General features: G+C 57.1%; 2 protein-coding genes across 9 annotated transcripts; both read left to right on the top strand.

Annotated features, from left to right (window-relative positions):
- Nucleotides 1-95: 95 nt before the first annotated feature.
- On the top strand, nucleotides 96-7,275 carry ST6GALNAC4 (ST6 N-acetylgalactosaminide alpha-2,6-sialyltransferase 4). 3 transcript variants are annotated; one of them, XM_058672613.1, is made up of 7 exons: nucleotides 99-255; nucleotides 339-369; nucleotides 665-751; nucleotides 1,937-2,122; nucleotides 3,495-3,907; nucleotides 4,950-5,057; nucleotides 6,622-7,275. In XM_058672613.1, exons 3-7 carry the CDS (start codon nucleotides 740-742, stop codon nucleotides 6,809-6,811), a joined length of 909 nt encoding a protein of 302 aa, XP_058528596.1. In that variant the 5' UTR covers nucleotides 99-255; nucleotides 339-369; nucleotides 665-739; the 3' UTR covers nucleotides 6,812-7,275. The 3 variants fall into 3 exon arrangements, with proteins under 3 accessions (XP_058528597.1, XP_058528596.1, XP_004593595.2); XM_058672614.1 differs by lacking the exons at nucleotides 339-369; nucleotides 6,622-7,275 and adding an exon at nucleotides 6,121-6,218 and having other exon boundaries at nucleotides 96-255; XM_004593538.4 differs by lacking the exon at nucleotides 339-369.
- A 5,165-nt stretch (nucleotides 7,276-12,440) lies between these two features.
- ST6GALNAC6 (ST6 N-acetylgalactosaminide alpha-2,6-sialyltransferase 6) lies at nucleotides 12,441-25,608 on the top strand. 6 transcript variants are annotated; one of them, XM_004593539.4, is made up of 7 exons: nucleotides 12,442-12,597; nucleotides 13,498-13,552; nucleotides 14,905-14,995; nucleotides 17,533-17,712; nucleotides 18,944-19,350; nucleotides 24,360-24,467; nucleotides 24,949-25,605. In XM_004593539.4, exons 2-7 carry the CDS (start codon nucleotides 13,527-13,529, stop codon nucleotides 25,136-25,138), a joined length of 1,002 nt encoding a protein of 333 aa, XP_004593596.2. In that variant the 5' UTR covers nucleotides 12,442-12,597; nucleotides 13,498-13,526; the 3' UTR covers nucleotides 25,139-25,605. The 6 variants fall into 6 exon arrangements, with proteins under 6 accessions (XP_058528591.1, XP_004593596.2, XP_058528587.1 ...); XM_058672604.1 differs by having other exon boundaries at nucleotides 14,931-14,995; XM_058672608.1 differs by lacking the exon at nucleotides 24,360-24,467 and having other exon boundaries at nucleotides 12,441-12,597; nucleotides 14,931-14,995; nucleotides 24,949-25,608.
- The last annotated feature ends 325 nt before the right edge of the window (nucleotides 25,609-25,933 follow it).

The raw sequence follows: 25,933 nt of genomic DNA on the forward strand, positions 1-25,933 counted from the left end.
CCGCCGTAGGCTCCGCCCCTCCCCGCAGGCTCCGCCCCTCCCTGCCGCCCCTACCCGCCCACGGGCTCCGCCCCTCCCTGCCGCCCCTACCCGCCCCTCGGCCGCCCGGGGCCAGCGGCTTCCATCCTCCGCGCGGCCGCAGCGCCGCCTCCGCCCCGGGGCACCGGCGTCCAGCCTGGCGCGCCTGGCCCGGCAGGTCATGGAGCTGCGAGCAGCGGATCGTGAGCCTTCGGCGCGCCTCAACCAGCCCGCCCGGTTAGCGCCAGGCCTGGGGGAGGGGGCGGTGGGACCAGGAACAGGGGTTAAAAAAGAAAACCGCACATCCTGTCTGTCCCCAGGCCTCCACCGCGCGTCCCTCGGGGCAGGGAGGTAGGATGGATGGAGTGGCCATCCGGGCTGTGGGCTCTACGCTCGTGGCTTTATCTGCCTCCGACTAAGATGCGTGACCTTGGGCGTTAGGGGTGCCGTCTCTGCTTCCTCATCTGGGCAATGGGGATTGCCCAGCGTCGCCTTTAAGGGGCGTCGCTGCTGCTCAGGGTTGGGGATCTTGCAGGTGTTTGCTCCCCTGGGTGCCTTCTTCCTAAGCCGAGCCTGTAGCCTCCCCTGCCTCAGTTTCCCCATCTGCCTCATCCCCTCGAGGCTCTGAATTCCTGGTTCTTGGCAGGTGCCCAGCTTCCACCTCTTCCCAGCCGCAACCCTGGAGACAGCATCCCCCTGACTGCTGAGGCGGTAGGAAACCATGAAGGCTCAGGTAATTCGGGGGAGCTGCCTGGCTCCCCTGGGGGTGCCTGGAGTAGCCTCTAATCCCAAGACAGACTGTCCCTGTGGATCCCATTGGCTCCTTAATGTGCTGTGTAGCCCCCCCACCCCCAGTTGCATCCCTTCTCTGGTTTCAGGACCTTCTCCCTTTATCCCCTGTCCTACAAGGTCACTTGGGTGAGGCCCACCTGCAGGTGGCAGGTGAGGGGGTATCTCAGCTCACCTGCTGTTTTGTGTTTATTTAGGACCCAGGGGGTGGGGGGAGGGTGATGGGACAGAGACCAATTAGTGGGGCCTTCATCCACCCTCCTGAGAACTTGTGGGCAGGGGACCAGGTGCCAGGCCAAGTCTGAGGCCTCAGGGGCTGTGCGCCCTCCCCCACAGCTGGCCACACAGAATAGGCCTATTTTTAGATGTTGATGTGGCTTTGTGGGCAGAAGAGGGTGAGTCTCTTAACAGGATGTGCAGGGGGGAGCCTTTCCCTTCCCCTTGGAGTTTTTAGAGCTCCAGTGGCCTCCAGGTGGTGTCTGTGCGGCTCTTGTGGGCACCTGTGCCTGTGGAAACCGAGAGCGGCCCAGCATACAGTGGCACACCAGGTAGTCTTTCTTGGGGAGGGATTTTCCCAGAGTTTGCCAGCCCCAGCAGCCTATGCTAGGCCCTGGCAGGCAGGCGGGGCAGCGGGCAGTGGAGTGAAAAGGGCTTGCTGGTTCAGTGCCCCTGGCAGGACCTCTGGGTGCAGCTTCTGTTGCCCTTGAAGGCATTTCTGTAATACCACTTCCCTGGCAGGTGACCAGGTTCCACTGAGCCGGGTGGGGGTGGGGCTGGAGGCAGTGCCGCCCCTTCACAGGTTGATGGCACAGAGACCTGGGTCATACCCGAGGGTGGCACAGGCCCCCTGACCCAAGCTTCTGGGTAAGGAGCTGAGCTGGGAAACCTACAGTTAAGGCCCCTTTCTGCAGCATCCTTGCCCCATGGCCTTGATCTGCAGCTTACCCTGTCTAGACAGAAAAAGAGAGTTGTCTCAGAGGAGTTTGTCCTTGAGCCCTGCAGCCCTGGGCAAGGTCGGGCGGCTGGGGGCCATGGACGCTGCACCTGCAGCTGCTACAGCTGCTGACCCAAGTTCCTGGGAGCCTTCTCTCCGGCTCAGCCGCCGCTGCCCGTTGCTGCTCTCCCCCAGGGCCGCCTCCTGCTCCTGCTCATCTGTTTCTTGGTCCTCTCCGTGCTCTACACCCTCCTGTGCTGCTGGGCCTGCCTGCCCCTCTGCTTGGCCGCCTGCCTGGACCGTCACCTGCCTGCCCACTCCAGGCCCACCGTGCCAGGGCCGCTGCACTTCAGCGGCTATAGGAGCGTGCCCGATGGGAAGGTGGGTCAGTCAGCGGGGTAGGGAGCTGGGGGCAGGCCTGGTCAGGATGCCTTCCAGCCCTTGAGGGTGGGTGTGGCTAGTGAGGCTGAGCTTGTGTCCAGCCAACCTGGGCCTCGAGCTGGACCTTTTCATGTAGCAACTGAGTGACCCTGGCCAGTCACTGTACTGCACTGAGCCACCAGGTCTTGGCAGGAAATAGAGTTTGGGATTGAGTCTTGTCTGGCTGAGACACATGTGTGTCTTCTGTACGGTTGTGGACTTGTCAGCCTGCACATCATCTGGTCAGCAGCATCCACTTGGTACCTTTGTGCAGGAGAGACAGGTGACATGTGTGAAAGACATGGGGGAAGCAGGGATGCGCGGCCTTCCCCACATGTACAGGTCACACGCCACTCCCTAACTCTGGTGTCACCCCCATTGCATGCTTCTTTTTCTTTTCTTTCTTTTAAAATATATTTTTAGGGCCGGCACAATAGCGTAGTGGTTAAGGTCTTTGCCTTGCATGTGCCGGGATCCCATGTGGTCGCCGGTTCTAATCCCGGCGGCCCTACTTCCCATCCAGCTCCCTGCCTGTGGCCTGGGAAAGCAGTTGAGGATGGCCCAAATCCTTGGGACTCTGCAAGCTCCTGGCTCCTGGCTTCGGATCGGTACAGTGAGTGAATCATTGGATGGAAGATCTTCCTCTCTGTGTCTCCTCCTCTCTGTATATCTGCCTTCCAATAAAAATAAATAAATCTTTTTTTAAAAGTATATATATATATTTTTTTTAATTGATTTATTTATTTGAAAGGCAGAGTTACAGAGAGAGGGGAGAGAGAGAGAGAGATCCTTCATCCACTTGTTTACTTCCCAAATGGCCGCAATGGCAGAGCTGAACCAGACTGAAGCCTGGAGCCAGGAGCTTCCTCCGGGTCTCCCACATGGGTTCAGGGTCCCAAGGCTTTGGGCCGTCCTCCACTGCTCTCCCAGGCCATGAGCAGGGAACTGAATGGGAAGTGGAGCAGCCGGATCACAAACCGGAATCCATATGGGATATTGGTGTTTGCAGGTGGAGCATTAGCCAATGGAGCCACCACAGCAGCCCCTACCAGCCCCAGTTCTAATGGTTTTATATTTACTAGTATACTCTAACAAGGAGCCCATGATAGGGGCACTGTTAGAGGCTCAGAAAGAGCAGTTGCTCTGAGGAAGCCTGGGGTCTTGAAAGAACCATTTTAGCTGGGTGGTTTGTAATCAGTAGGACCTTAGGAAGGCCACACTACCTGCCACCCTGCATAATGGATTAACAACAGCCTGGAGGCAGATAGCCATCCAGGGAGCTTGGGGGGCAGGAGGGAAGTCACACTCTTCTTTCTCTCTTACCCTCCCACAGCCGCTGGTCCGTGAGCTGTGCCGCAGCTGCGCCGTGGTGTCCAGCTCTGGCCAGATGCTGGGCTCAGGCCTGGGGGCCCAGATTGATGATGCCGAGTGTGTACTGCGCATGAACCAGGCGCCCACGGTGGGCTTTGAGGCGGACGTGGGCCGGCGCAGCACGCTGCGGGTGATCTCACACACAAGTGTGCCGCTGCTGCTACGCAACTACTCGCACTACTTCCAGCAGGCCCGGGACACGCTCTACGTGGTGTGGGGCCAGGGCAAGCACATGGACCCGGCCCTGGGCGGCCGGACCTACCGCACACTGCTGCAGCTCACCCGCATGTACCCTGGCCTGCAGGTGTACACCTTCACAGAGCGCATGATGGCCTACTGTGACCAAATATTCCAGGACGAGACGGGCAAGAACCGGTGAGCGTGGGGCCTGGTGGAATTCAGGGGTCTCCCAGGCACCCCCAGGCATGGCAGGGATGGGGAGTGGGGGTGGAAGTCAGCAGTGCAGGTGGCAGGCCTGCACCTGCTTTCAGATGGCAGGCAGGAAGCAGAGATCTGGAATCCAAAGTGCAGGCAGGACAGGGAGGCCTTGGCTCTGTGAGCTGTGACGTGGCAGGGAGCAGGGAGCACCAGCCAGCCAGGACAGGTGTTGGGAACTCTACTGTCTGCAAAGGTGCTGCTCTGGGGCCTTGGCATTCCCAGGCCACAGCCACCTCTGCCCTCTTGTGGGCTTACAACATTGCACTTCTGGGATCTCAGCCTGCCTCTGCCACCTGGCCACCTCTCCCAGCTCCTGGATCTGCCATCACAGGGTCATCGGGACTTGGGCCACCACCTCTGTCCCTCAAGCAGCCTCCTGGCCTGTCACCTACCCCTCCCTGCTGTCACCTTTGCCCCTACATTCTGAGCTCCTCCAGTCATGCCAGTGACTTCTGGCACTTGGCTTCCTAGCAGCTTGGCAGCGCATGGAGAATAAAGTCCAGACCCCCTTCCTCCTTGGCCCAGCCCTTGCCCGCCTGCCTCTGTGCCCTTGTTCTTTCTTTCTTTCTATGGCCCTCAGTCATGTGGGCTGTCCATCTCTGGTCCCACCTCCAGGCCTCTGTACCTGCCGTTCCCTGTGCCTGAAACATCCCATTCTCAAATCTTCCCATGTCCAGTTCTTGCTTGCCACTCAGGTCTCGGTAAAATGTCACCTCCTTAAGGAAGTCCTCCTGGACCACCTCACCAGAAGGGGTGCCTTGTGCCCTGACATTTGGCTGCTTTTCAACTTATTCCCCTTCACCCCACTTTAATCACCCACCAAGAGTGGTAGTACCAAGAGCTGGGTCTAAATGACAGGAACAGCCCTCCCCACCTCTTTAGGGTAGCAGGGTGGCTAGCAGGGTGGCCAACGCTGCTGCTGCAACAAAACCAAGGTCCAGGGAAGGGCCACCTGACGCTGTCCCCAACCCCTTCTCAGGAGGCAGTCGGGCTCGTTCCTCAGCACCGGCTGGTTCACCATCATCCTGGCCCTGGAACTGTGTGAGGAAATCGTGGTGTATGGGATGGTCAGCGACAGCTACTGCAGGTCAGACCCGGCCTGGGGCAGCTGCGCAGTGGGCCAGAGGGGCGGGGCCAGGGGCGGGGCCAGAGGTCCCCCGCCCCCCAGCTTGGGTTTCCAGTCCAAGAGCTGTGGCGGCACACCCTGGACAGGACGTGGAACAGCTGGGACACGAACTGGCGTCCATATGGGATCCCGGCACTTCTAAGGGAAGGATTAGCCAACTGAACCATTGTGCTGGACTCAACCAAAATGATCTTTTAATTCCATTGGCCATGTACTTTTTGGAGTATCCTCATGATTCACTAATAGGTTTTATTTTTTGTTTTCATTTTGTTTTGTTTTTAGATTTTTTATTTTTATTGGAAAGTCATATACAAAGAGGAGAGACAGACAGAAAGAGATCTCGCCATTGATTCGCTCCCCAAGTGGCCACAATGGCCGGAGCTGAGCTCAGTCCGGAGCCAGAAGCCTGGAGCTTCCTCCGGGTCTCCCATGCAGATTCAGGGTCCCAAGGCTTTGGTCCATCCTCCACTGCTTTCCCAGGCTACAGGCAGGGAGCTGGATGGAAGGCGGGTCTGCCAGGACACAAATTTGCACCCATATGGGATCCTGGCACATGAAAGGCGAGGGCTTCAGCCACTAGGCTACTGGGCCAGGCCCTATGTTATTTTTTAAAAGCTTTAGTTAAAAGAGTTATAGGGAGAAGGAAAGAGGAGTGTCTTTCATCTGCTGGTTCACTCCCCAAATGGCCACATGCCAGAGCTGAGCTGGTTCAAAGCCAGGAGCTTCTTCCAGGTCTCCCACTTGAGTGGCAGGGGCCCAAGGACATGGCCCGTCTTCCACTACTTTCTAAGGCACCTTAGCAGGGAGCTGGATGGGAAGTGGAGCAGTTGGGGCTAGAATTGGCACCCATGGGTGCCAGTACTATAGGTGGTAGCTTTTCTTGCTACACCACAGTCCCAGTGTGTTTCTACTTTTGCTGTTTCAATCATGCAGCAAGTTCGGGCATGGTGCTCTTTTGTAACCTTGTTGTATGTTAATGTTGTTGTAACTGAGGAGTTCGGCCAGGTTCCCTGCACTTTCTTAGGTTTCCACCTGCTGTTCTCTTTGCAACTTGCTGATGGAGCAGGTGGACAAGATGGCAAAGCCCATGTGTCCCTGCCATGGAGTCCATGTGCCCCTGCCATGGTCCTGGCTGGCCTGCATGATGCCAGCCAGGTGGGTGTATGAGGCTGGCACACAGAGGGAGGGGCTTCTTGCTGTGAGCTCAGCGCCCACCTGGCATTTGCATTGTTACCCTTTGACTGCCACATGCCCTCCAGGAAGGTGGTGGTCTCCAGTTCCGTTCAGACAGGCTTCTGGGCACACAACTGGCCCAGGGCTCCCCATTTGCGGGAGGCAGAGCCAGGGCTTAAACCCTGCCTTTGGGATTCCCTGTTCTCCCCTATCTCTTCTAGTCCTCCCTGGCACCAGGCCTGGGTGGGTCTCCACACAGGCTGGGTGACTGTAGTAGGTGGCAGGGTCAGTGTGGGGCTCTGGTAGTGGCCCCCCTGCCTGGTGCCTACCAGTCCTGTCTTCACCCCTGCAGGCAAGAGAGCCACCCCTCGGTGCCTTACCATTACTTCGAGAAGGGCCGGCTGGATGAGTGTCAGATGTACCTGGCACATGAGAGGGCACCCCGCAGCGCACACCGCTTCATCACAGAGAAGGCCGTGTTCTCCCGCTGGGCCAAGAAGAGACCCATTGTGTTCGCTCACCCATCCTGGAGGACTGACTAACCCTTGTGTGCCCCTGGACTTGACCAGCTCGCCCCACCAGGCCTCCACACTCCGCTGAGGACATTTAATTTATGAGACTTCCTGAGCCCCCACCTCGGCGGGGGAGGGGTGTGGGCATTCATCTCCACCTTGAAGGGAGCAAGTGGTAGGGAAGTAACCTTGTGTGCCTCCCTCTCCTGGACTCATCTTCATCTTGGGTTTCACTCCTCCTTGCCAGGTCTCCCAAGTGGCCTTTGCCTTCTCCCCATCTGGGGCTGATGCCTCTCAAAGTCACCAGCATCATGACCTGGGCCAGTCCTGGTCCCCCCCTCTGCCCACCCCCTCACCCTTTGCCATCTCTGGTGCCACACTGTCCCGGGCCAGTCCCTCTGCTCAGGGTGGCCTGGGCTTAGCTGGCTGAGGCGCTGCTGGCTTCAGTGCCAGGGCCATCTCCGGAGTGTACGGGTAAACGTATATTCTCTGCACTGTCTTGGGTATGGTTGTGTGTCTCTTTCAGCGGGGGGGGGGGCGGCCCTGGTCTTGACATGGTCTCCCTCCTACCTTCACCCACCAGGAGGTAGAGGCCTGGTCTGAGGCTTCTTTGGGATGCCTGTGACCATCTGGAGGAGAGCCAGGAGAGGGAGGAAATGGGGCGGGTGGGGGGGATGTGGAAGGCACTTCCTCCAGTGGTGGGAGTTCCTCCCAGGGCTGTGGGTCAAATTCCAAAGATGTTGTCCGTTACATTCCCTATTAACTTTGGGGCTGGTCTCTTTGTGAGGCAGGAAGGGCAAGGGCAGCCTGGGTGGGGGAAGGAGAGGAAGCTGCCAGGACCTCGGGCTGGCAGCTTTGTGGGGCTGGCAGCTTCGTGGGAGAGTGGTTGGTAACCTATTTCCCCATTGAGGTGGGGCCACTTGGCTGAAGCCTGTGGGAGAGCCAGGATGGGGTCCCAGCCTGAGGGCTCAGTCAGGACGTGGACCAGCACCCAGCGAGGTTGAGAGGGTGCTGGAGTAGGGTGGAGTTGGGTTGTAGCCCTCAGCTCCAGCCACCAGGGGAGGTGCCCAGAGCTGCATGTGTCACTCAATGTTCTTGAAATTTGTTTTTCCATCTGGAGCCTTGCATTTTTCTGTTGTCTGTTGTGTCAGGGGCTTCAGGTGACTTTCTGCTGCCAGACCTCATGAGAGAGGTAGGAGACCTGGTACCTGGCCCACAGCTCTGCCTCCCCCTCCCCAACAGGCTCTTCAAGCATGGGAGGGGGGCAAAAAGTCCTGAGCAGGGGAAGCCGGGAGTGGGCGACAGCAGGGCCACATCTGCCGGTGTGACAGTGGCAGGTGTCTCAGCAGGCACTGGGCAGAGAGGACTAGAGTGGAACCTGGTGCAGGAAGGCAGGCTTAGCAGGAGGGGTCAGAATCAGACCTGACTTCATTCTGCTTCACTTCCTGCCAGGGGACCCTGCAAGGCAGTGTTCTGGTTTGGGCCTGTTTCCCCTTCTACAAGGGATACAGAAATCGTCCCGGACTCAAGGGATTGTGTGGAGTCGGGCACCTCAGGTTGGCCCTGGTAGGGAGGGCCCTCATTCAGGTGACCCTGCCAGCCTGGGCAGCTGTAGGAGTGCAGGAGGCTGTCAGATGCGTTGGTTGGTTCCCTGATCTGTCATCTTGGGTGTCCAAGATGACTGTGGACTGGGATGCCACCTCCTCCTCTTCCATTCTCCCAGAAAGCCTGGGACTTGGGGCACAGAGGCCTCTCTATCCTGGTCCTACCCCTGGGTGGGGTGTTTACTGTTGAATCAGTCTCAGTAAATCCTACGGCTCTTTGGGGCTGGTAAGCTAGCAGGTGTGACTCACCAGCCGCTTTCTCCAGGCAAACGGAGATGACCTCTGGCGGGTCTGGTGGCCACTGGAGTCAACTGAAGACTCTCGTGACCATGGCCGTGAAACAGAGGACACCCCTCTTTTGCCACTGCGGGCCTTGTAATTTCCTGAAGGTAGGTGGGAGGAGCGGGGGGGGGGGGCTCCTCGGTGTGGAGACCCCCTGGGGTCTTCTGTCTTCCTGTCCACGCCCTGCTTCCTTGGCCTCTCACTGGGGACCTGCTCTGTAGCCCCTGAGCCCAGAGGGGATACCAGGTGACTTCAGCTGGCAGACAGATGTCCCCAGGAACCCCTCCTTCAGAAAGGAGCTCACGCTCTGGCCTTCTGTGCCTGGGAGAGGATGGGGCACCAGGCTTCTGGGAACTCGGGGCGCCCGCACCTACTGACCACATCAGTTGCTTTCAGGTACTTGCTCTATTCCAGTCCTAGCACCAGGTCTTGGGGACATGTGTTGTAGAGTAATTCCTGGAAGAACCCCCCCAGACCACCCCCCACCCCTGTACCACCCCCTCTGTCCTCTTCCCAGGAATTCCTGGCCTGACCCCACACTGGATCTGAGTGTCTTGGTTTGGGTTCCTGTAAATTGGGAACTGGGTAGCAGGTGCAGTGGTGGGAGCGGGGCTCAGAGCAGGAGCATGAAACACAAGAGAAGTTTACGCCCAGGAAGTTTGCCAAGGGGCAGGAAGGTGTAGACCAGGTGGGTCTGGTGGACTCACCAGCCTAGCACCAATTCTCTCCCCCTGCTCCTCCTCCGGGGTAGCCCGCACAGCAGGCACGGGAGTTCTTGCAAGGCTTCGTGCAGTGGGTCTGCAGGTGCCACGCAGCTCCGTGTAGTTCACCAGCTGGTCTGAGGACCCAGTCACTCTTCTAGTGGCTGGGTTACTGGCCTGAGTTAGAGAGAGGGGCTGGGGCACTGTATGCTCTCACTCAGGTGCAGCCTCCGACACTCCCACACCTGGCAGGGGCTCCCCTGCTGGGAAGTCAAGTTCCTCAGGCTTGCCTGATGCTGTTCTGCCAGCCTGGACCTTATCCTCTATGATTTTCCACTCTGGATCAGGCAGGGCAAGCTCAGGTGGCTGTGGTGGCCTGAGGCTCAGGAAGTGATTGAAGGGCTCATCTGCAGGGACAGGAAGCTGGCCTCCCCTCTGCATCTTCTCCTTCCTGGTTCTTCATAGGCTGGGTCTAGAGGAAGAGGAGTGAATACTTTTTTTTTTTTTTTTGGAAAGATGTATTTATTTGAGAGGTGGAGTTGGATGGGGGAGGAGGGAGTGAGGGGGGAGAGAGAGAACGCCAGTGCCCATGACTCGGGCCACAGGGAACTTCACTTGAGTCTCAGGTTCTAACCAAACACTCACCCCCCGCACCTTTCCTTGCACACACTGTGACACACACCAAGCCCTGGGTATAAGGCCTGTTCATTTTAATACATAATAGTGTCATAAACCTGAACTTTTGGCCAGATAATTATTATATGTGCTGCCAAAGCAAGCACTGGCCAGATAATTAAACTTAGTGTGGTTCTAACTAGCTTTTCACACTGTAATCATTGTACTAGTCAAAAAGCTTCCTCCTGGGGCCAGCGCAATAGCTCAACTGGCTGATCCTCTACCAGCAAGTGTCAGCACTCTCAAGGACGGCCCAAAGCTTTGGGACCCTGCACCCGCGTGGGAGACCTGGGAGAAACTCCTGGCTCCTGGCTTCAGCCTGGCTAATCTTTGATTGTTGCAGCCATTTGCAGAGTAAACCAGTGGATGGAAGATCTTTCTCTGTCTCTTTTTCTCAGTAAATCTGTCTTTCCAATAAAAATATAATAATAATAATAAAATCCTGCCTCCTTTCCCCTGGCTGACTGGTATGTATGCCAGCATCATCTGGCCAGCTCTTTGTGTCTGAGGGATCCATTTCCTGGCTTTCCAACACAGTGGGTGAAAAAAATCACTTTTGTTCTAAACACGAACAGCTGCTTTTTTTTTTTTCTTGCCATTCTTTCCCAGCCAGTTTGGTGTCACAACTCTGTAATACCTGTGTGTGTAAGATGTAACACATGACCCAGAGACAGCTTAAAGATGCAAGAAGGTGGACTTGAGTCATGTTCAAGCGCAAGGCCATGGTGTGGACAAGCTGAGGGTTGAGTCATTGTGTGGTTTTAGTAGTCTCCCCACACCTGTGCTCGTCCCTCACAGCGCTGAGATTGGCTGGGTCATTATACCCCCTTTAGTTTCCTCTGTCCCATGGCAGTCCATGGTGCCAGAACGGTGGCTGTGTGGGCTTCTTCCGGTTCTGTGGGATTTTACACAATATCGCTTTGATGCATAGCTTAGCAGAAGGCAATTGTTCTGCACTTGGCTTTCCAAAGTCGTTCCACTAGCTGCAGCTCCCTGGTACACCTGTGGTGATGGGCAGTGTGCCCTCCCAGGTCATGTCTGTGTAGTAAACCATCTCCTCATGATGCCACTCTGTTGCTTTTCACTGTAGCATAAGATGATGTTACTAAATACCCCAGGGGCCCAGCCGGATAGCTCATTGACTAAATCTTCACCTTGTAGCTGCTGGAATCCTACATAGGTGCCGGTTTGAGTCCTGGCTGCTCCACTTCCCATCCAGCTCCCTGTTTGTGGCCTGGGAAAGCAGTGGAGGACGGCCCAAAGCCTTGGGACCCTACATCTGCATGTAAGGCCCAGGGGAGGCTCCTGGCTCCTGTCTTCAGATTGGCTCAGATCCGGTCATCGGTCATCATGGCTGCTTTTGGAATGGACTAGCAAATGGAAGATCTTTCTCTTTGTATCTCCCTCTCTCCGTAAATCTGCCTTTCCAATAGAATCAAATCTTTAATAAGTAAATATCCCAGAAATTAAGCAATCTTTAACTTTTTTTTTCCATTTTATTTGAAAAGCAGCCAAAGAGAGAGAGAAGTACAGAGCCTGCCACAGCCAGCTCTCCCCCCCCCCCCCCCCCCCCCCCCCCCGTGGAGTGGCAGGGACTGAAGTACCTGCTGCCTCCTGTGGTGGTGCATGTTAGCAGGAAGCTGGAAGGGAAGTGGCGCTAGGAATCCAACCAGGTGCTCAGATTTGGGATGTGATTATCCCAAGCACTTTTTTTTAAAGATTCATTTTAATTATTTGAAGGCACGAGTTAAAGTTACAGAGAGAGAACCTCTGTTTATTGCTTTACCTCCGCCAAATGGTTCCAGCTGCAGTGGCTGAGGCCAAAGCCAGGAGCTTCTTCCCAGGTTCCCACGTGGGTGCAGGAGCCCAAGCGCTTGGGCCATCCTCCGCTGTTTTCCCACTCGCATGAGCAGGGAGCTGGATTGGAAGTGGAGCAGCCAAGACTGGAACCGGGTGCTTATGTGATGCCAGTGCCATGGGTGGCGGGTGTATGTGCCACTGCCCTGCCGGAAGGCGTTTCTGATTTCTCCCAGGGCAGAGGAAAGGGAAGGGAAAGTGAGAAGAACGGGGACTTGCCCGCAGGGACCGACCCAGAGGGAACTCCTGTGTGAAGCCCCATTGGGGGCCTCCCGATGAGGACCTCAGCAAGTGTCTGGGGACTGTTTCCCCCACGTGGGGTCAGCGAGGCCACATGCAGTGGACCTGACCCAAGTAGGTTATGTATGAGACTCCCAACGCCCGCTGTTATTTTCGGGGCCTCCACGGGTGGCCCACGGGCGTCCCTGATGCGTGTCTACCGCCTCAGGACCCCGAGACTCTCGCCCCTCTCCCATCCCCACGGGCGCCACCGCCGGGGCGGAGCCACCCGCGGCCTTCCAGGCTCCTCCCGCCTCCCAGGCCCCGGCCGGCGCTGCGATCGGCGGCGCTAGGACCGGGCGGGCCTGGGGCTGCGGCGGGGCCTGGGTGGCCGGAGGAGCGGGGACCCCGGCTCTCGGCTCCCGGCGCCATGTGAGGGGGCTCGGGGGGCCGCTGGGGCCCAGGCTCCCCGGCGGAGGTGAGCGAGCGCCGCGCGGGGGCGGGCGCTCAGGGCGCCGAGGAGGGGGGCCCCGTGAGCGGCGGGGTGGGGGGACGCGAAGGCGGGGTGCCTAGTGCCCCTCGCCCACTGTCCAGGGCCGTCGCAGCTGCTCGGGGCCTCCGGCCGCTGCCGCCCCACTGGGGCGCCGGGACCCTGCCCAGGTGCCGCTCACTTCTCCCAGCTGGGGTTCACCCTCCTGCCGACCCCTCTCCCGGGGTGCACAAGTCGGGAAGGGGATCCAGGGGCGATCCCGCCCCGGGTTAACCCATCCTCTCCCCGGGAACCCTCCTCACTCACGGCTGGCCCGTGGGGGGCGCCCCTACCCCCACCCAGTCTTGGCCCGGGATCCGAGTGCGCGCTCCGGGCCGACATCTCCCCAGCCTGGGCGAGCGGCTCTGCGCGCACGGGGCTTGCGCGCCGCGCGGAGCCAGGCGCTGGGCACGCTCCCGGCGGCCTGTGGCCCCGCGGGCGGAGGGGGATCCTGTTGGGGGGACCCCGGCAGGCGCTGCCCTGAGCCTCCTAGTGGGACCGCACTCCCTAACCGGGCCGTGGGGTGGGCGCGCGTCTCTGGGCCTCGCTTTCCGGATCTGTGAAATGAGGGGAAAGGGGATGGGGTTAGAGGTGCCTCCCCCGACCGGAAGGTTGCAGGTAGTGGGCGACACTGAGCCCCTTGGTACTAACGGAGGTGGCTGGGTTGGTTTGGTCCAGGGGAGCAGCGGTGTTTGGTTAGTGGTCCGCCTGAGGGGCGGCCAGGCCTGGAAGGCGGAGTAACCTACAGACTTAGAGTCCTTTCCCATATTGTGCGCCCCCCCGCCTCACGTGCCTGTATCCTTCCAGCAACCCCAAGAGTCACATATTCTTATCATTCCCATTTCACAGATGAGGACACTGAGGCCCAGCGAGGTCACATGGCTTGCTCGAGGCCCCCCAGCCAGTAAGTGGTGGAACCGGATTCGTTCGGGCGCCTGACATGCTCTACTGACCATGGTGGCCTTCCGAAGGACAGGACTGGGAGGGGCTGATGGGGGGACAGTGGCCGTGGCTGCGGAAAGCGGGGTCTAGGAGGTGGACCCCGCAGGCCAGGGCAGTCAGTAGACGCTGGAGGCCCGAGAGGTGGCTGCGCCCAGGAGTGGCCTGCAGGGCTCAAGGGGCGGCCCTGGGATTCTAGAATTTGTCCTAACGGTTTATTGAGTTTAGGAAGAAACGGGCTCCTTCTTCCTGATGAACCTCAGTTTCCCTGGCTGTCCAACTCAGTGGGGCCTCCCAGGCTGGTCAGCGGGGACAGAAACCTGAAGCCAAGGGAGGGGGTGAGGGCGGGGCCCCCGGTAGCCAATGAGGAGCCGGGAGTGGGGGGCGCCGCCCCTGGCGGAGGTTCTGGGCTCTCAGGGCAGTGGCGGTGGCTGCGTGGGTGTAAACAGCAGCTAGGCCAGGGTCGGGCACAGCGGCGGGAGGGCTCAGCGGTGGGAGGCAGGCGCACGGCGCCCGAGCCCCAGGGTACACATCTCCGATGCAGCCTCCCGACTGGAGGGAGGCTGGGTGCCACACTCAGGCCCTGTTTACAGGTGGGCCATTTGAGGTCTGGACCCCAGGGAGGTGGGTCGTTGAGGGGGGCAGTGGGCACAGAATTGAGGGGCACTGGACAGGACAAGGTGGGGCCGGGAGGAAGACTGCCCAGGATTTTGCTGGCGGCCACTGGGCTGAAGGGAAGCTTGAGCACTGGTAGAGATTTCCATGCCGGGACCCAAGCTGTGCTGCTAGCCCCTGGGATCTAGCTAATACATCCGGGATTCTCCCCCACCTACTGCCTGCATGCAGGTGGAGACCTGGGGAGGCCGTGAGTGAGAGCAGATGTGGGTGGTGCCATCTGGGAGGTCTCCATCCCGTCCCCCAGGTAGGCAAGGGTGCAGGAAGGAGGTAAGAGCAGGATCTGGAAGGGGAGGGGAGCAGAGGAGGTGAGGGACCCCTGGGGGTGCCACTGTACTTTGAGTCCCTCGCAGGGCTGGAGAGCAGGAAGAACTGGCTGTGCATAGGTGTCTGCTGAGTGGGGACAGGTGTGTCTGTGTGCTGACCAGGCAGGGAGAGGCAGGGCTCTGGCACCACCAGGCTTGTGTGACCTCAGGCTGTTCTTGCCCTTTCTGGGGCTCAGTGTCTCCATCTGTAAAGTGTACATAGCTCTGAGCCTTCCAGTTCTGGGTAGAGAGCTGATGAGGAAGGGAGGGTGAAGCCTGCTACCAGATGGACCCAGGGGAAGGTGCCGGGGCCATAACACTTTCTGGTGGCTTGCAGGTGTGACCCCACTTCCCTGCCCCCAGGGCCGCCTGCAGGACGCTGGCCCCTACCCCTGAGCAGACGCCGGAAAGAGATGAGTAGCAACAAAGTAAGTCCCCCCCCCCCCGCCCCACCCCTGTGTCTTAGCCCCACTTCTTCATCTTGCTTTTGAAAAAGATTTATTGGGCTTGGCAGCGTGGCCTAGTGGCTAAGGTCCTCGCCTTGATCCCATGTGGCTGCTGGTTCTAATCCTGGCAGCTCCACTTCCTCTCTATCTCTCCTCCTCTCAGTATATCTGACTTTGTAATAAAAATAAAATAAATCTTAAAAAAAAAAAAAAAAAGAAAAAGATTTATTTATTTGAAAGACTAAGTTGCAGAGCGAAATGGGAAGAGAGAGAAAGAGGAGAGAGAGAGATCTTCCACCTACTGGTCCACTCCCCAGATGGCTACAATTGCTAGGGATGGGCCAGGCCAAAGCCAGAAGGCAGAAATTTTTTCAGGTTTCTCATGTGAGTGAAGGGGCCCATCTTCTGCTGCTTTTCCAGGCACAACAGCAGGGAGCTAGATCAAAAGAAGTGGAATAGCCGAAATTCGAACCAGCACCCATTAAGGATGCTGGTGTCACAGCTGTGGTTTTCCTTGCTGCACCACAATGCCAGCCCCAACCCCACTTCTAGGTTTCATTCACTCTGTGACACCGTGGCCCCCAGGAGTCTCTCTCTGCCAAGGGGCAGCTGAGCCCAGGAGATCTGTGCTTGAGCCCTGACCTGCTGAGTGATTTGGAGTGAGCTCAGGGCCACTTCTGGTCTTGCTAGGCTTGGCAGGTGCATCTGTGAGGCTGGGGAGGTAGAAATGGTGGGAGGCTGGAAGAGGGTCAGTGTCCTGAGTCAAAGCTTGGGACATGCATTCATGCATTCACCCATGCTTTTCAGAACCCCTATGTGCCTGACCCTGCTCATCCTCCCCGCCACACACACACACTTCCTGGGCTGAGCGTGACATTTCCGGGTTGGGGGCAAGGTGATTGTATACGTTGGATGTCATCAGTACAGAGTACATGATACAGAAGGCCACAGCTGGTGAGCCCCAGGAGAAATAAGGATCCCATTTGTGGGGACACAGGCTGCCCCGCCCTCTGGTGCCTTTGCTTGCGGGTTTTCAACATTGCCATGGTATGAAAGCCCTCCACACGCAGCCTCGCAACCTCAGCTGTGCTTCAAGTTGTGTGCACTCTTGGCTTTTCCTGTCCCTGCCCTGAGCTGGCAGTTTGTCATAGCACCTTCCTGTGTAGCTCCTAAGTCCCTAGGCCACAGCTGAGACTCTGTTGTGTGCCACATGGCCAGGTTGGGTGTGGTCAGTTCCTTGCCTTATCATAGTGTCACAGGGTGAACAGTGTCTGTCTCCCCTAATTCATGCCAATGTTTAACGCACCACCTCCGCCACGTCTTGTGTCCATGGTTGATAGAGCTATGGCTGGTGACTTGAGAGCATCGAGGCGCCGTGCTTGGACTGTGTCTGAAGGTGGGGCCTACATGAGGAGGTAGGATTGGATAAGGTTGTTGGGGTGCAGCCCTGGCTTTTAGGGGAAGCCACAGGAAGGCAGGTGGAGAGTGTGTGCCCCATGGGTCTTTCTCAGTCCTGGCTTGTCACAAAGAGTTCCTCTCTCTGCATCAGGGGCTAATCCAGGGGGACCATCTGGCCTTGATCTTGACTGCGAATCCCCTTCCTGGGTAGCTCCTGGCAGGTGTTCAAGTTCCATTAAAAGAGAACTGACTCTGAGATATGGCCCCGTCACAGATGAGGGGGTTTCTGTAGAAGAATGGCAATATAAGGAGACACACACACCCTAGTTACCAGATACCAAACCCAAGCCTTTGCACCCATGGTGCCTCTCCAGTGCCCTCTGCTGACGAAGCTTATATGTAGCTGGCTGGCACGAGAAAAGCTGGAAAGGGCTCAGCTGTATTTTGACAGAGCAGGCAGAAAGGGTGAACTTGGAGCTTAGGTGTCTGTTGGCATTCAAGGGAACTCCCTGCTGGCCCCAGAGCCTTCAGCCGCTCAAGTTTTTAAAACAACCTTGTGTTTGCATGGCGCCCGACTCTCACACACTTCAAACCCAAACATATAACTGTTGATGCAGCCTGACTACTAGCTGTTAAACTGTCTTGTTGAGGAACTAACAGCAAAAAAAGTCCGCGAGTTTGATCTGCGCTTGGCTAAGTCCTCAGATGTGGAACCGTAGACTCAGAGAACTGACTGTGTGTTGCTCAATTCTGGAGTGTTCCTGTTGTGACAAAGCTAGGTCTCCTGGCCTATTCTACCTGCAGGCATCTCTCTTGCAACTGAGGGTCTCGTGCACCTGCAGGCAGCCTGGCCCAGCAACTGCCCCCTGAAGTCTTGCAATGCCCCTGGCCCTGGGCTTTGGGACCCAGTGTGGGGTGGAGATGCGAGGCTGACCCAGGGTCAGTCCCCAGAGCTGATGGTCTATTTGAGGAGAGGCGGGGGTTGGTGGTTTGAAGGCGGGGTGAGCAGGGAGCTCTGGAGGCTGGAGGCTGGAGGCTGGAGGCTGGAAGCCTTCCTGGAAGAAGTCCGTGGGGGCTGGGAGGAAGGGAGCTGGGTGCTCAGTGGCTTCTCCCATCCACAGGAACAGCGGTCAGCAGTGTTCGTGGTCCTCTTTGCCCTCGTTACCATCCTCATCCTCTATAGCTCCAGCAGTGCCAATGAGGTCTTCCACTACGGTTCCCTGGGGGGTCGCAGCCGCCAGCCAGTCAACCTCAAAAAGTGGAGCTACGCCAGTGCCTATGTTCCTCTCCTCGGCAACAAGGTAGAGCCACCCCGTGGGGAGCGTGCGGGGCTGGCTGTCCCCGGGATCATGGAGCCCTCTGTCCACCTCCATGCTACAGGCAGGACTGACCCCACAGGGGGTCAAGGCCATGGTCTCCTTGCTTGCTTGCTATGTGACCTTGGACAGGTCTCTTGCCACCCCAGGTCCCATCCTTAGCGCCAGTACCTTCGTAAATGGTCCAGTTCCGCCTGTTTCCACGGTTCTGCTTCTGCTGGAGAAAGGCTAGGATGCTGCAGGCTTAGCGGCACAGAGGCAGCGACAATAGCGACTGCCTGTTGCCCAAGGCGAAGCCCTGTGCTCCCTCAGAAAGACAATCACTGAGGCCCAGAGAAGCGGAACTGCTTGGCTGAGGCCACACAGGAAGGGAGGGGACAGGACACTGCCTTCTGGAGGAGGAGCCGTGTACAAGCGTTTTCTTGAAAGGGGACTAAAAAAAGGCAGAATCTGGGAGAAAGTGGGACAGCTTGAGTGTGGGCAATGGGGCTGGCAGGTGGCAGAGCCCAGCTGAGAGAGGATCTCGGGACGCCAGAGCTCAGGAAAGTAGGAAAACTGTCAGTCCAGACACAGGGCACACGTGGCTACGTCTCTGTGTAAGGGCTTGTGTGGAATGCTTCCTGGAGGAGGTGGCATATGACCTTCATCTTGAAGGGTTGGTAGACCATGGGTAGCAACTAGACCCCTGAGACCACGTGGTTCCAACACATTCACCTCCCCCACCCCCGTTCCTTCAGAACAAGGTAGTCTTGTTTGGAGCTGGGGACTGTGTGGTATCTCGCAGACCTGGGTTTAGCCAGCGCCTGTCTGAGTCCCAGCACCCTGCCTGGTGCTGACTGTACCTCCCACCTTGAACCTCCCCCAGGGTGGCTGCCCCAACCCCCTCCTCCTCCACAGGCCTCCACAGACCCCCTTTCTAGCCAAGCCATGGCCCCGGCGGCTCCTGCTTGCCCTATGCTGCCCTCATTGTTCCCAGCACATGCCACTCATGTTTGCCATCTGTCTCCACAGCTGGGAGCTTCTCCAGGGAGGGAGCTGGGTGGCTCTGCTCCCAGTTTGGTCCCTAGTAGCTGCCTGGCTATAGATGGTGGCTGAATGCTGACTACTGGGACTCCACTTTCCCTATCTGTAAAATGGGTCCAGTCATTCTAGATGTAGGGAGCACAGGACATAGCCATGACTGCGTCACCTCTGCTTGCCCCTCTTCCTCCCCCAGACGCTGCCTTCCCGGTGCCACCAGTGTGTGATTGTCACCAGCTCAAGCCACCTGCTGGGCACCAAGCTGGGGTCCGAGATCGAGCGGGCCGAGTGCACCATCCGCATGAATGATGCGCCCACCACAGGCTACTCGGCTGACGTGGGCAACAAGACCACCTTCCGTGTGGTGGCCCACTCCAGCGTGTTCCGGGTGCTGCGCAGGCCCCAGGAGTTCGTCAACCGAACCCCGGAGACTGTCTTCATCTTCTGGGGTCCTCCGAGCAAGATGCAGAAGCCGCAGGGCAGCCTGGTGCGCGTCATCCAGCGGATGGGCCTGGCTTTCCCGCACCTGGAGGCCTACGCCGTCTCTCCCGGCCGCATGCAGCAGTTCGACGAGCTCTTCCGGGGTGAGACGGGCAAGGACAGGTACCAGTCACCCACCTATCCATCAGCCCCAGGGTCCCTCCCAGCCTGCTCATCCCCCAGCACCTGCCATTTCCCACATGGGCTGCCCTGAGGGCCAGTTCCCTTCTTGCCAGATTTCTGTGGCTTCGCCTGCCTGGGAGGGCTTCCTCCCAGCATGTCCCGCTCTGAGGGAACCAGGGCTTCCATCATGCTCTGCTCCAGGGTTCACAGTCACTGTTCACTTTCTGCTGCAGCCTCCCCACCAGCATCAAGACTTCACTGTTCCCAGCATGCCTTGCTTTAAACAAATAGTTGCTCCCAGAATACCCTATGTAACTAATCTCCCTCAAAAAGCAAGGTCCAGAAAGAGATGATGCAAGGTACATCTGTAGTTTTTTTTTTTGTTTTAAAAGATTAATTTATTTTTGTTGGAAAGGCAGATTTACAGAGAGAAGGAGAGACAGACATTTTCCCTCCGCTGATTCACTCCCTAAGTGGCCGCAACGGCCGGAGCTGTGCCAATCCGAAGCCAGGAGCTAGGAGCCAGGAGCTTCTTCTGGGTCTCCTACGCAGCTGCAGGGCCCCAGGGCTTTGGGCTGTCCTTGACTGCTTTCCCAGGCCACAAGCAGGGAGCTGGAAGGGAAGCGGAGCTGCTGGGATGCAAATTGGCGCCCATATGGGATCCCAGGACATGCAAGGCAAGGACTTTAACCACTGGGCTAACATGCCAGTACACATTTGTAGGGTTTTTTTTTTAACATTTATTAATTTTTATTGCAAAGTCAGATATATATAGAGAGGAGAAGAGACAGAGAGGAAGATCCTCCATTCGATGATTCACTCCCCACGTGACTGCAACGGCCGGAGCTGCACCAATCTGAAACCAGGAGTGCCCCTGGGACTCCCACGCGGGTGCAGAGCCCCAAGGCTTTGGGCCGTCCTCTACTGCTTTCCCAGGCCACAAGCAGGGAGCTGGATGGGAAGTGGGGCTGCTGGGATTAGAACCGGCGCCCATATGGGATCCTGGCACATTCAAGTAGAGGACATTAGCCGCTAGACCACCATGCCGGACCCTTCATTTGTGGTTTTAATTTAAAGACATTTGAAAGAGTTGGAGAAGGAAGACCTTCTATTGGCTGATTCACACCCCAAACAGCCACTAAAGCCAGGAGCCAGGTGTTTCTCCCAGATCTCTCATGTGTTTGCAGGGGCCCAAGCATGTGGACCATCCTCTGTTGCTTTCCCAGGAGCGTTAGCAGGGAGCTGGATGGGAAGTGGAGCAACCGGGACATGAACCGGCTCCCATGTGGGGTCCCAGGGCTTGTGAGGCAAGAAGTATAGCTACTGGGCTACTGCATCATGTGTTTTAAGAACTTGGCCCACTTCATTTCAGGTGACAAATGGAAGTGTGTGGTTGCTTGTGGAATCTTTTTCTTTTTCATTTTTTATAATATTTTTGACAATCTTTACATAGTTAATTAGGGTAAAAAGGTTCAAGGGCTATAGGAAGGTGGGTAAGACTATTATTTCCACATTGTTTCCTTCATGTATCTGAGGTAAAGGGGGATATTGAGGAAGAAGCCCCACCCTGTCTCCCACCCACCCCAGGTCCCGGATGTGGGGAATGCTCTGAGATACTTGCTCAAGTGGTTTTGATAATTCACCAGTTATGAATCGCTGCCAATCTTGCCACTCCAAGCATGATGAGGTCTTTGAAGAATCCACTGATTGACATAGTCCATCATAGAATCTCCATTTGCCCAGTATTTCGCTGCCAACATATAGCTGAGGTGGTTGATTGACTTGTTCTGTCTTCTGTCTTTTCTTGGTTAGGGTTCTGAGTCCGGCAATTCGATTGGGGAGATCCCCAAAGAAACTTTGTCTGAGGTGTTCCCAAACCAGATTCCTGTATGTACTAGCAAGTACAGGGAGGGCCCAGCACAGTCCATCGCCCCGATCAGCTGGTGGTTGCAGTTGCTGGATTGGTTCTGTTTTCAGCCCTGACTTCCACTGGAACTAGCGGGTGTTGCAGTCCATCCTGGTTCTGCCCAGCACATATTCAGCCCTCGCATAAACCAGGGGGAGCTGCAGCCCAGTCAGAGTGACCCACAATAATCCCCACCAGGCCCGCCTCCTACCCTGGTTTGCCAGTATGTGTAGCAGGCTAGTCCAGTCTGTCCCACATCCCATTTGGCTCTTGTACATGTCGATGGGTATTGAAGCTTAGTTTCATCTAAACAGCTCAATTATCCAGCCCTCACGGATGTTGCTGAGTGCCTCTCTGTCTAGCCATCCCAGCCTCTGTCCTAGTTTTCGTGCCCTCCCATGGGAGTGGTAACCCAAGAGGGAGGAGCCCACTATTTCCCTCCCAGGTCTCTCTCACTCCCAGATTATGCACTCTCCAGGTTGTTCTGTGGTTTGAATTGACAAAATTAGCCCCCAGTGCCAGCTTCTGCCAGCTGATGCTGTGGCTAAGCCCAAACAACCCCCCACCCACTCTAATTTTGTTTGCACCAGTAGGAATAATCCACCCAGCCTGGCTTTTCCCTGATCTAGTCCACATGAGGCCCACAGGTGTTGTAGCCCTGTCTAGTCTGGTCTGCACCCATCCCAGCTCATGCTCTCCAGTGGGAGTAGCTGTCCAACAAGGGACCCCCCCCTTATTCCCCCTGCCGGCTCCACCCCCTCCATTCCTGGTTCTCATGCATGCTGGTTGGGCGCTGCGGTCACATCCAGTACAGGCAACCTCACCCTGGCATTCCATATTGTGGACTGGTTTTTGTCGCAACTGAACCTGGCCCGACCCACACTCTGATCTGGTGCTCAGATTTGCCAGTGGATGACGTGAACTGATTCAGCCTGGTCTGCTCCCAACCCATGCCAAATGTATGCCAGTGGGAAACTTTCCATGGCCTATTCTGGGCTGTTTCCTATCATGCTTCTTGCGCTTACCTGCAGGGACTGTGTCCTGCCAGAGGAGTTGCCCCGGCTCCTCCATCAGAACCCCTCCCAATGCCAGGTTTAACGCATACCTTAACGCATACCAGGGGGTCCATGAGCCAGCCCTACTCAGTTTACTTGCTGTCCTAGTAGGAACAGTGGCTTTTCCTGACTGGCCTTCAACCCAAGCTGGTTATTGCTATTGGATGTTTCAGCCCAGCCATGGCTTGTCCATACCCACATATGGCTCACACATGGTTCAGTAGGGGTTGACACCTAGCCTAGTCCGTCCCACATCTACCCTGGTGCTCTAGGACACCATACAGTGTTTGGGTCTGGCCTGGCTTGATGTGTCCAGTCCCAGTCCACACAAGTGCCAAGGGAGACTACAACCGTATCCTGATCAGAGCGCAGCCCCCATTCCAGCCCATGCACCCCTTGGTGGGAACCTCAACCCAGTTAGGGTGTCCCCTTAGCTCCCCAACCACGCCTGTTTCCAGCCATAGATCACGCACATGCCAGTGGTTGCTCTGACTCAGCTTGATTCAGCCCCTCACCTGTCCCGGCCTCTGCCTTAGACACCGTGGCTTAGCATCCTTGACTCACGCAGACCAGTAGGTGCAAGAGCCTAGCTCAGCATGACCTGTGCTCCATCCTGGTGTCTAGTTTCACTTGTAGGCTAAGGTTTGCTCAGTCCTGCCCAGCACATCCATTCCATTACCAATTTACACATTAGCCAGCTGTTGTAGCTACTTTGCCCAGCTTGTCTGACCCCCAGGTCTGGACCATATGTTCACCAGTGGGAGCTATGACTCGCTAGGGGAGTTTCCCAAGTTCCTTCACTTGACCCACTCCCAGACCCAGTTCTCATACATACCATTGGGTTTTAGGCCAGTGCCCGGCGCAGTCTGGCCTTCTATTTGGCCTTGTATGAGCTGGTGAATGGTGCAGCCCGGCCCACCCCACACCCTATTCAGGATGCACATTCGGGTGCTGCTGCCTTGACCATTCCAGACTGTTGTGGGTTCCTTTACCTGTGATTGATGGCAAGCTCGTTGGTCACACCTAGCTTAGTCCATCACCACCCCAACTCTTAAGCTAACCAGTGGGGTTAGAATTTCCACAGAGTTTGGCTTGCTTGTGGAATCTTCTTAGTACCCATTTTGTATCTGCCAGTAGATGAAGTTCCCTCTTACATTCCTAACATTAGCATTTTTCTCTCCTTTCTTTGTCATTCTTGCTAGAGTTTATTTTAAAGGTTTATTTATTTGAAAGAGTAACAGAGAGAGACAGACGGGAAGATCATCTGTCTGCTGCTTCACTCTCTAATTGGCTACAACTGCTAGGGCTGGGCCAGGCTAAAGCTAGGAACTTGTTCTGGGTCTCCTCCTGAGTGTAGAGGTTAAGGCACTTAGGCCCTCATTCGTTGCTTTCCCAGGCGCATTAGCAGGGAGCTGGATCGGAAGTGGAGCAGCACCCCATGGGATGCTATTGTTGCAGGCAGTGGCTTGATATGCTATGCCACAGCACTGGCCCCAAGAGATTTAATTGGTGGGGGGGGAAGCACCTTCTACCAAATATGGTTTACAAGGGTTTCAGTTCATCTTGGAATCAATATCAGATGATGACCTATGACATGCTCCATGTTCTCTGCAATCCAAGGCACCTGGTGTGTGTTTTCCACGCATAGCGTCTCTCCACCAGGATCAAGTGCTTAGTAACCACGGGTGACCGCTGGTCCTTAAACACAGATCCAGGTTCATGGCCACCCCTAGCCCTCCCTGTCTGGAGTCGAGTTTAAAGCATCTGGATCGTCTCAGCTGTCTTTCTTGAGGAATCTGCTCTGGATGCAGGCACAGCCATGCAGTCATGGTCACTCGCAGCCTGCCCGACTGTGCCAAGCACCCAGCATAGCCCATCCTTGCTCCTCCCTGAGACAGGATTTTCTGGGTGCTCTGCCTGGAGATGCCCTCTGGCACACCCTGTTTCGGGGTGGGGCCCCAGGGAGTGGGTGGGCCTGCCCTGTGCTCCCTGCAAACTCCCCCTGCCTGCCTCCTTTTCCCTTCACCTTGACCCATCTCTGTCCCCAGAGAGAAGTCACACTCATGGCTGAGCACCGGCTGGTTCACCATGGGGTTGGCGGTAGAGCTGTGTGACCATGTGCACGTCTATGGCATGGTGCCCCCTGACTACTGCAGGTGAGGCCGAGCCAGGGCCCTTCTGGGGAATCGGGGTGTCGGGAGTGGGGAGGTGTGGACTCCCTGGGCCTTTGTCTGGCTTTCGCACTGCTGGGCTCCACCCCTGATCGTGACTATGGCTGTTGGCCCTGCTGGGCGGGCACCAACTGTGACTGTATTTGTGGTCTTAATGCTTCCTCCAAGTGGCCTTGGGGGATACCTACCCACTGTCTTCTCCCCATTTTCTAAATGAGGAAAACTGAGGATGTGTCGATGACCCAGAGGCAGGCAGGAGTGGGGGCCAAGCCCTGACCCACACACTGCTCTCTTTCACTACACTAAAATAATACTAATGGTTACAATCCTAGTCTACCCTATACCCATTTACAGATGGGGCAACGGAGGCCCAGGGGAGGGGCGCCTAAGACAGGCGAGGGTCTGCAGGGACCAGCCCCTCGGCGCCTCCGCCTGCGCTGATGCCGCTCCCCCATCTCCTCCACAGCCTGCGGCCCCGCCTGCAGCGCGTGCCCTATCACTACTACGAGCCCAAGGGGCCGGACGAGTGTGTCACCTACATCCAGAACGAGCACAGCCGCAAGGGGAACCACCACCGCTTCATCACAGAAAAGAGGGTGTTCTCTGCCTGGGCCCAGATGTACGGCATCACGTTCTCCCACCCATCCTGGACCTAAGCCGCCACCCGCCCGTCTGCCTGTCCGTCCGCCCGTCTGTCCGTCCATCCGCACCTCCGGCCGTTTCCTGGCCAATCAAGGGCTGGCTGGAGTGTCTCCCAGCCAATCAGCGCCTTGATGAGGGTGTGAGGGTGTAGCCTTCTGACGATTGGCCAATCAGGGATTTGGGATATTTGCTTATGAATCAGGGTGTCAGGGTCTGGCATAGTCAGGGTATTGGGATGCTTCTGAGTCCATCAGGGGCTAAGGACATGGCCTTTCCCAGGAGGCCTTGGTTCAGAGTTCCCAGGAATGGACCCCAACTCACTTTCTCCTGGGCTGGGCTGCTGGGGGGATAGGAGCTGGGAACTTGGGGCTGCCCCCACCTTTAAGTGCCAGCATCAGAAAGGGAGACGGAGGGGTCGGTACTGCGGGAGCTTGTGCCGGGGTCTCCCAGAGTCAGATCGTGAGCCTGTCTTGGGGAGGTTTTGACAAGCGCCCCCTCCCCCGCAACTCCTGTCCAGTTCAGCGACTGACATGGAGTCTGAGACCCGCTCTCCCCCGATACTGAGTGGGGGGGTCATGTGGGGGTCCGTGTACTGGGAGCCTGGAGTCTCCAGCCCATGTTGAGCTCCCTGGTGGTGGTGGGCAGGAAAGATCGGGGGTGCCCTTCGCTGCTGCCTTCTGGAACACTTTTGGGGGTTTCTGTGTCAATTTCCCTCAGGTTTGGGGGGACCCTACAGGGAGGAGACAAATCCTGAACCATCTTTTCAGCCTCCCAGCCCAGCTGCCATGAGCCTGGCTCTTAAAGGGCCA

Source organism: Ochotona princeps, chromosome 14, assembly GCF_030435755.1.
Source record: "Ochotona princeps isolate mOchPri1 chromosome 14, mOchPri1.hap1, whole genome shotgun sequence".
Classification (NCBI taxonomy): Eukaryota; Metazoa; Chordata; class Mammalia; order Lagomorpha; family Ochotonidae; genus Ochotona; species Ochotona princeps.

Bases quoted from the DNA above. Each gene is read 5' to 3' on its own strand.
- ST6GALNAC6 (XM_058672604.1), top strand. From the start codon at position 13,498: ATGAGGACACTGAGGCCCAGCGAGGTCACATGGCTTGCTCGAGGCCCC. The intron at 14,996-17,532 runs GTAAGTCCCCCC...TCCCATCCACAG, and splicing joins AAGAGATGAGTAGCAACAAA to GAACAGCGGTCAGCAGTGTT. The intron at 17,713-18,943 runs GTAGAGCCACCC...TTCCTCCCCCAG, and splicing joins TTCCTCTCCTCGGCAACAAG to ACGCTGCCTTCCCGGTGCCA.
- ST6GALNAC4 (XM_058672613.1), top strand. The intron at 3,908-4,949 runs GTGAGCGTGGGG...ACCCCTTCTCAG, and splicing joins GACGAGACGGGCAAGAACCG to GAGGCAGTCGGGCTCGTTCC. The intron at 5,058-6,621 runs GTCAGACCCGGC...TCACCCCTGCAG, and splicing joins GTCAGCGACAGCTACTGCAG to GCAAGAGAGCCACCCCTCGG.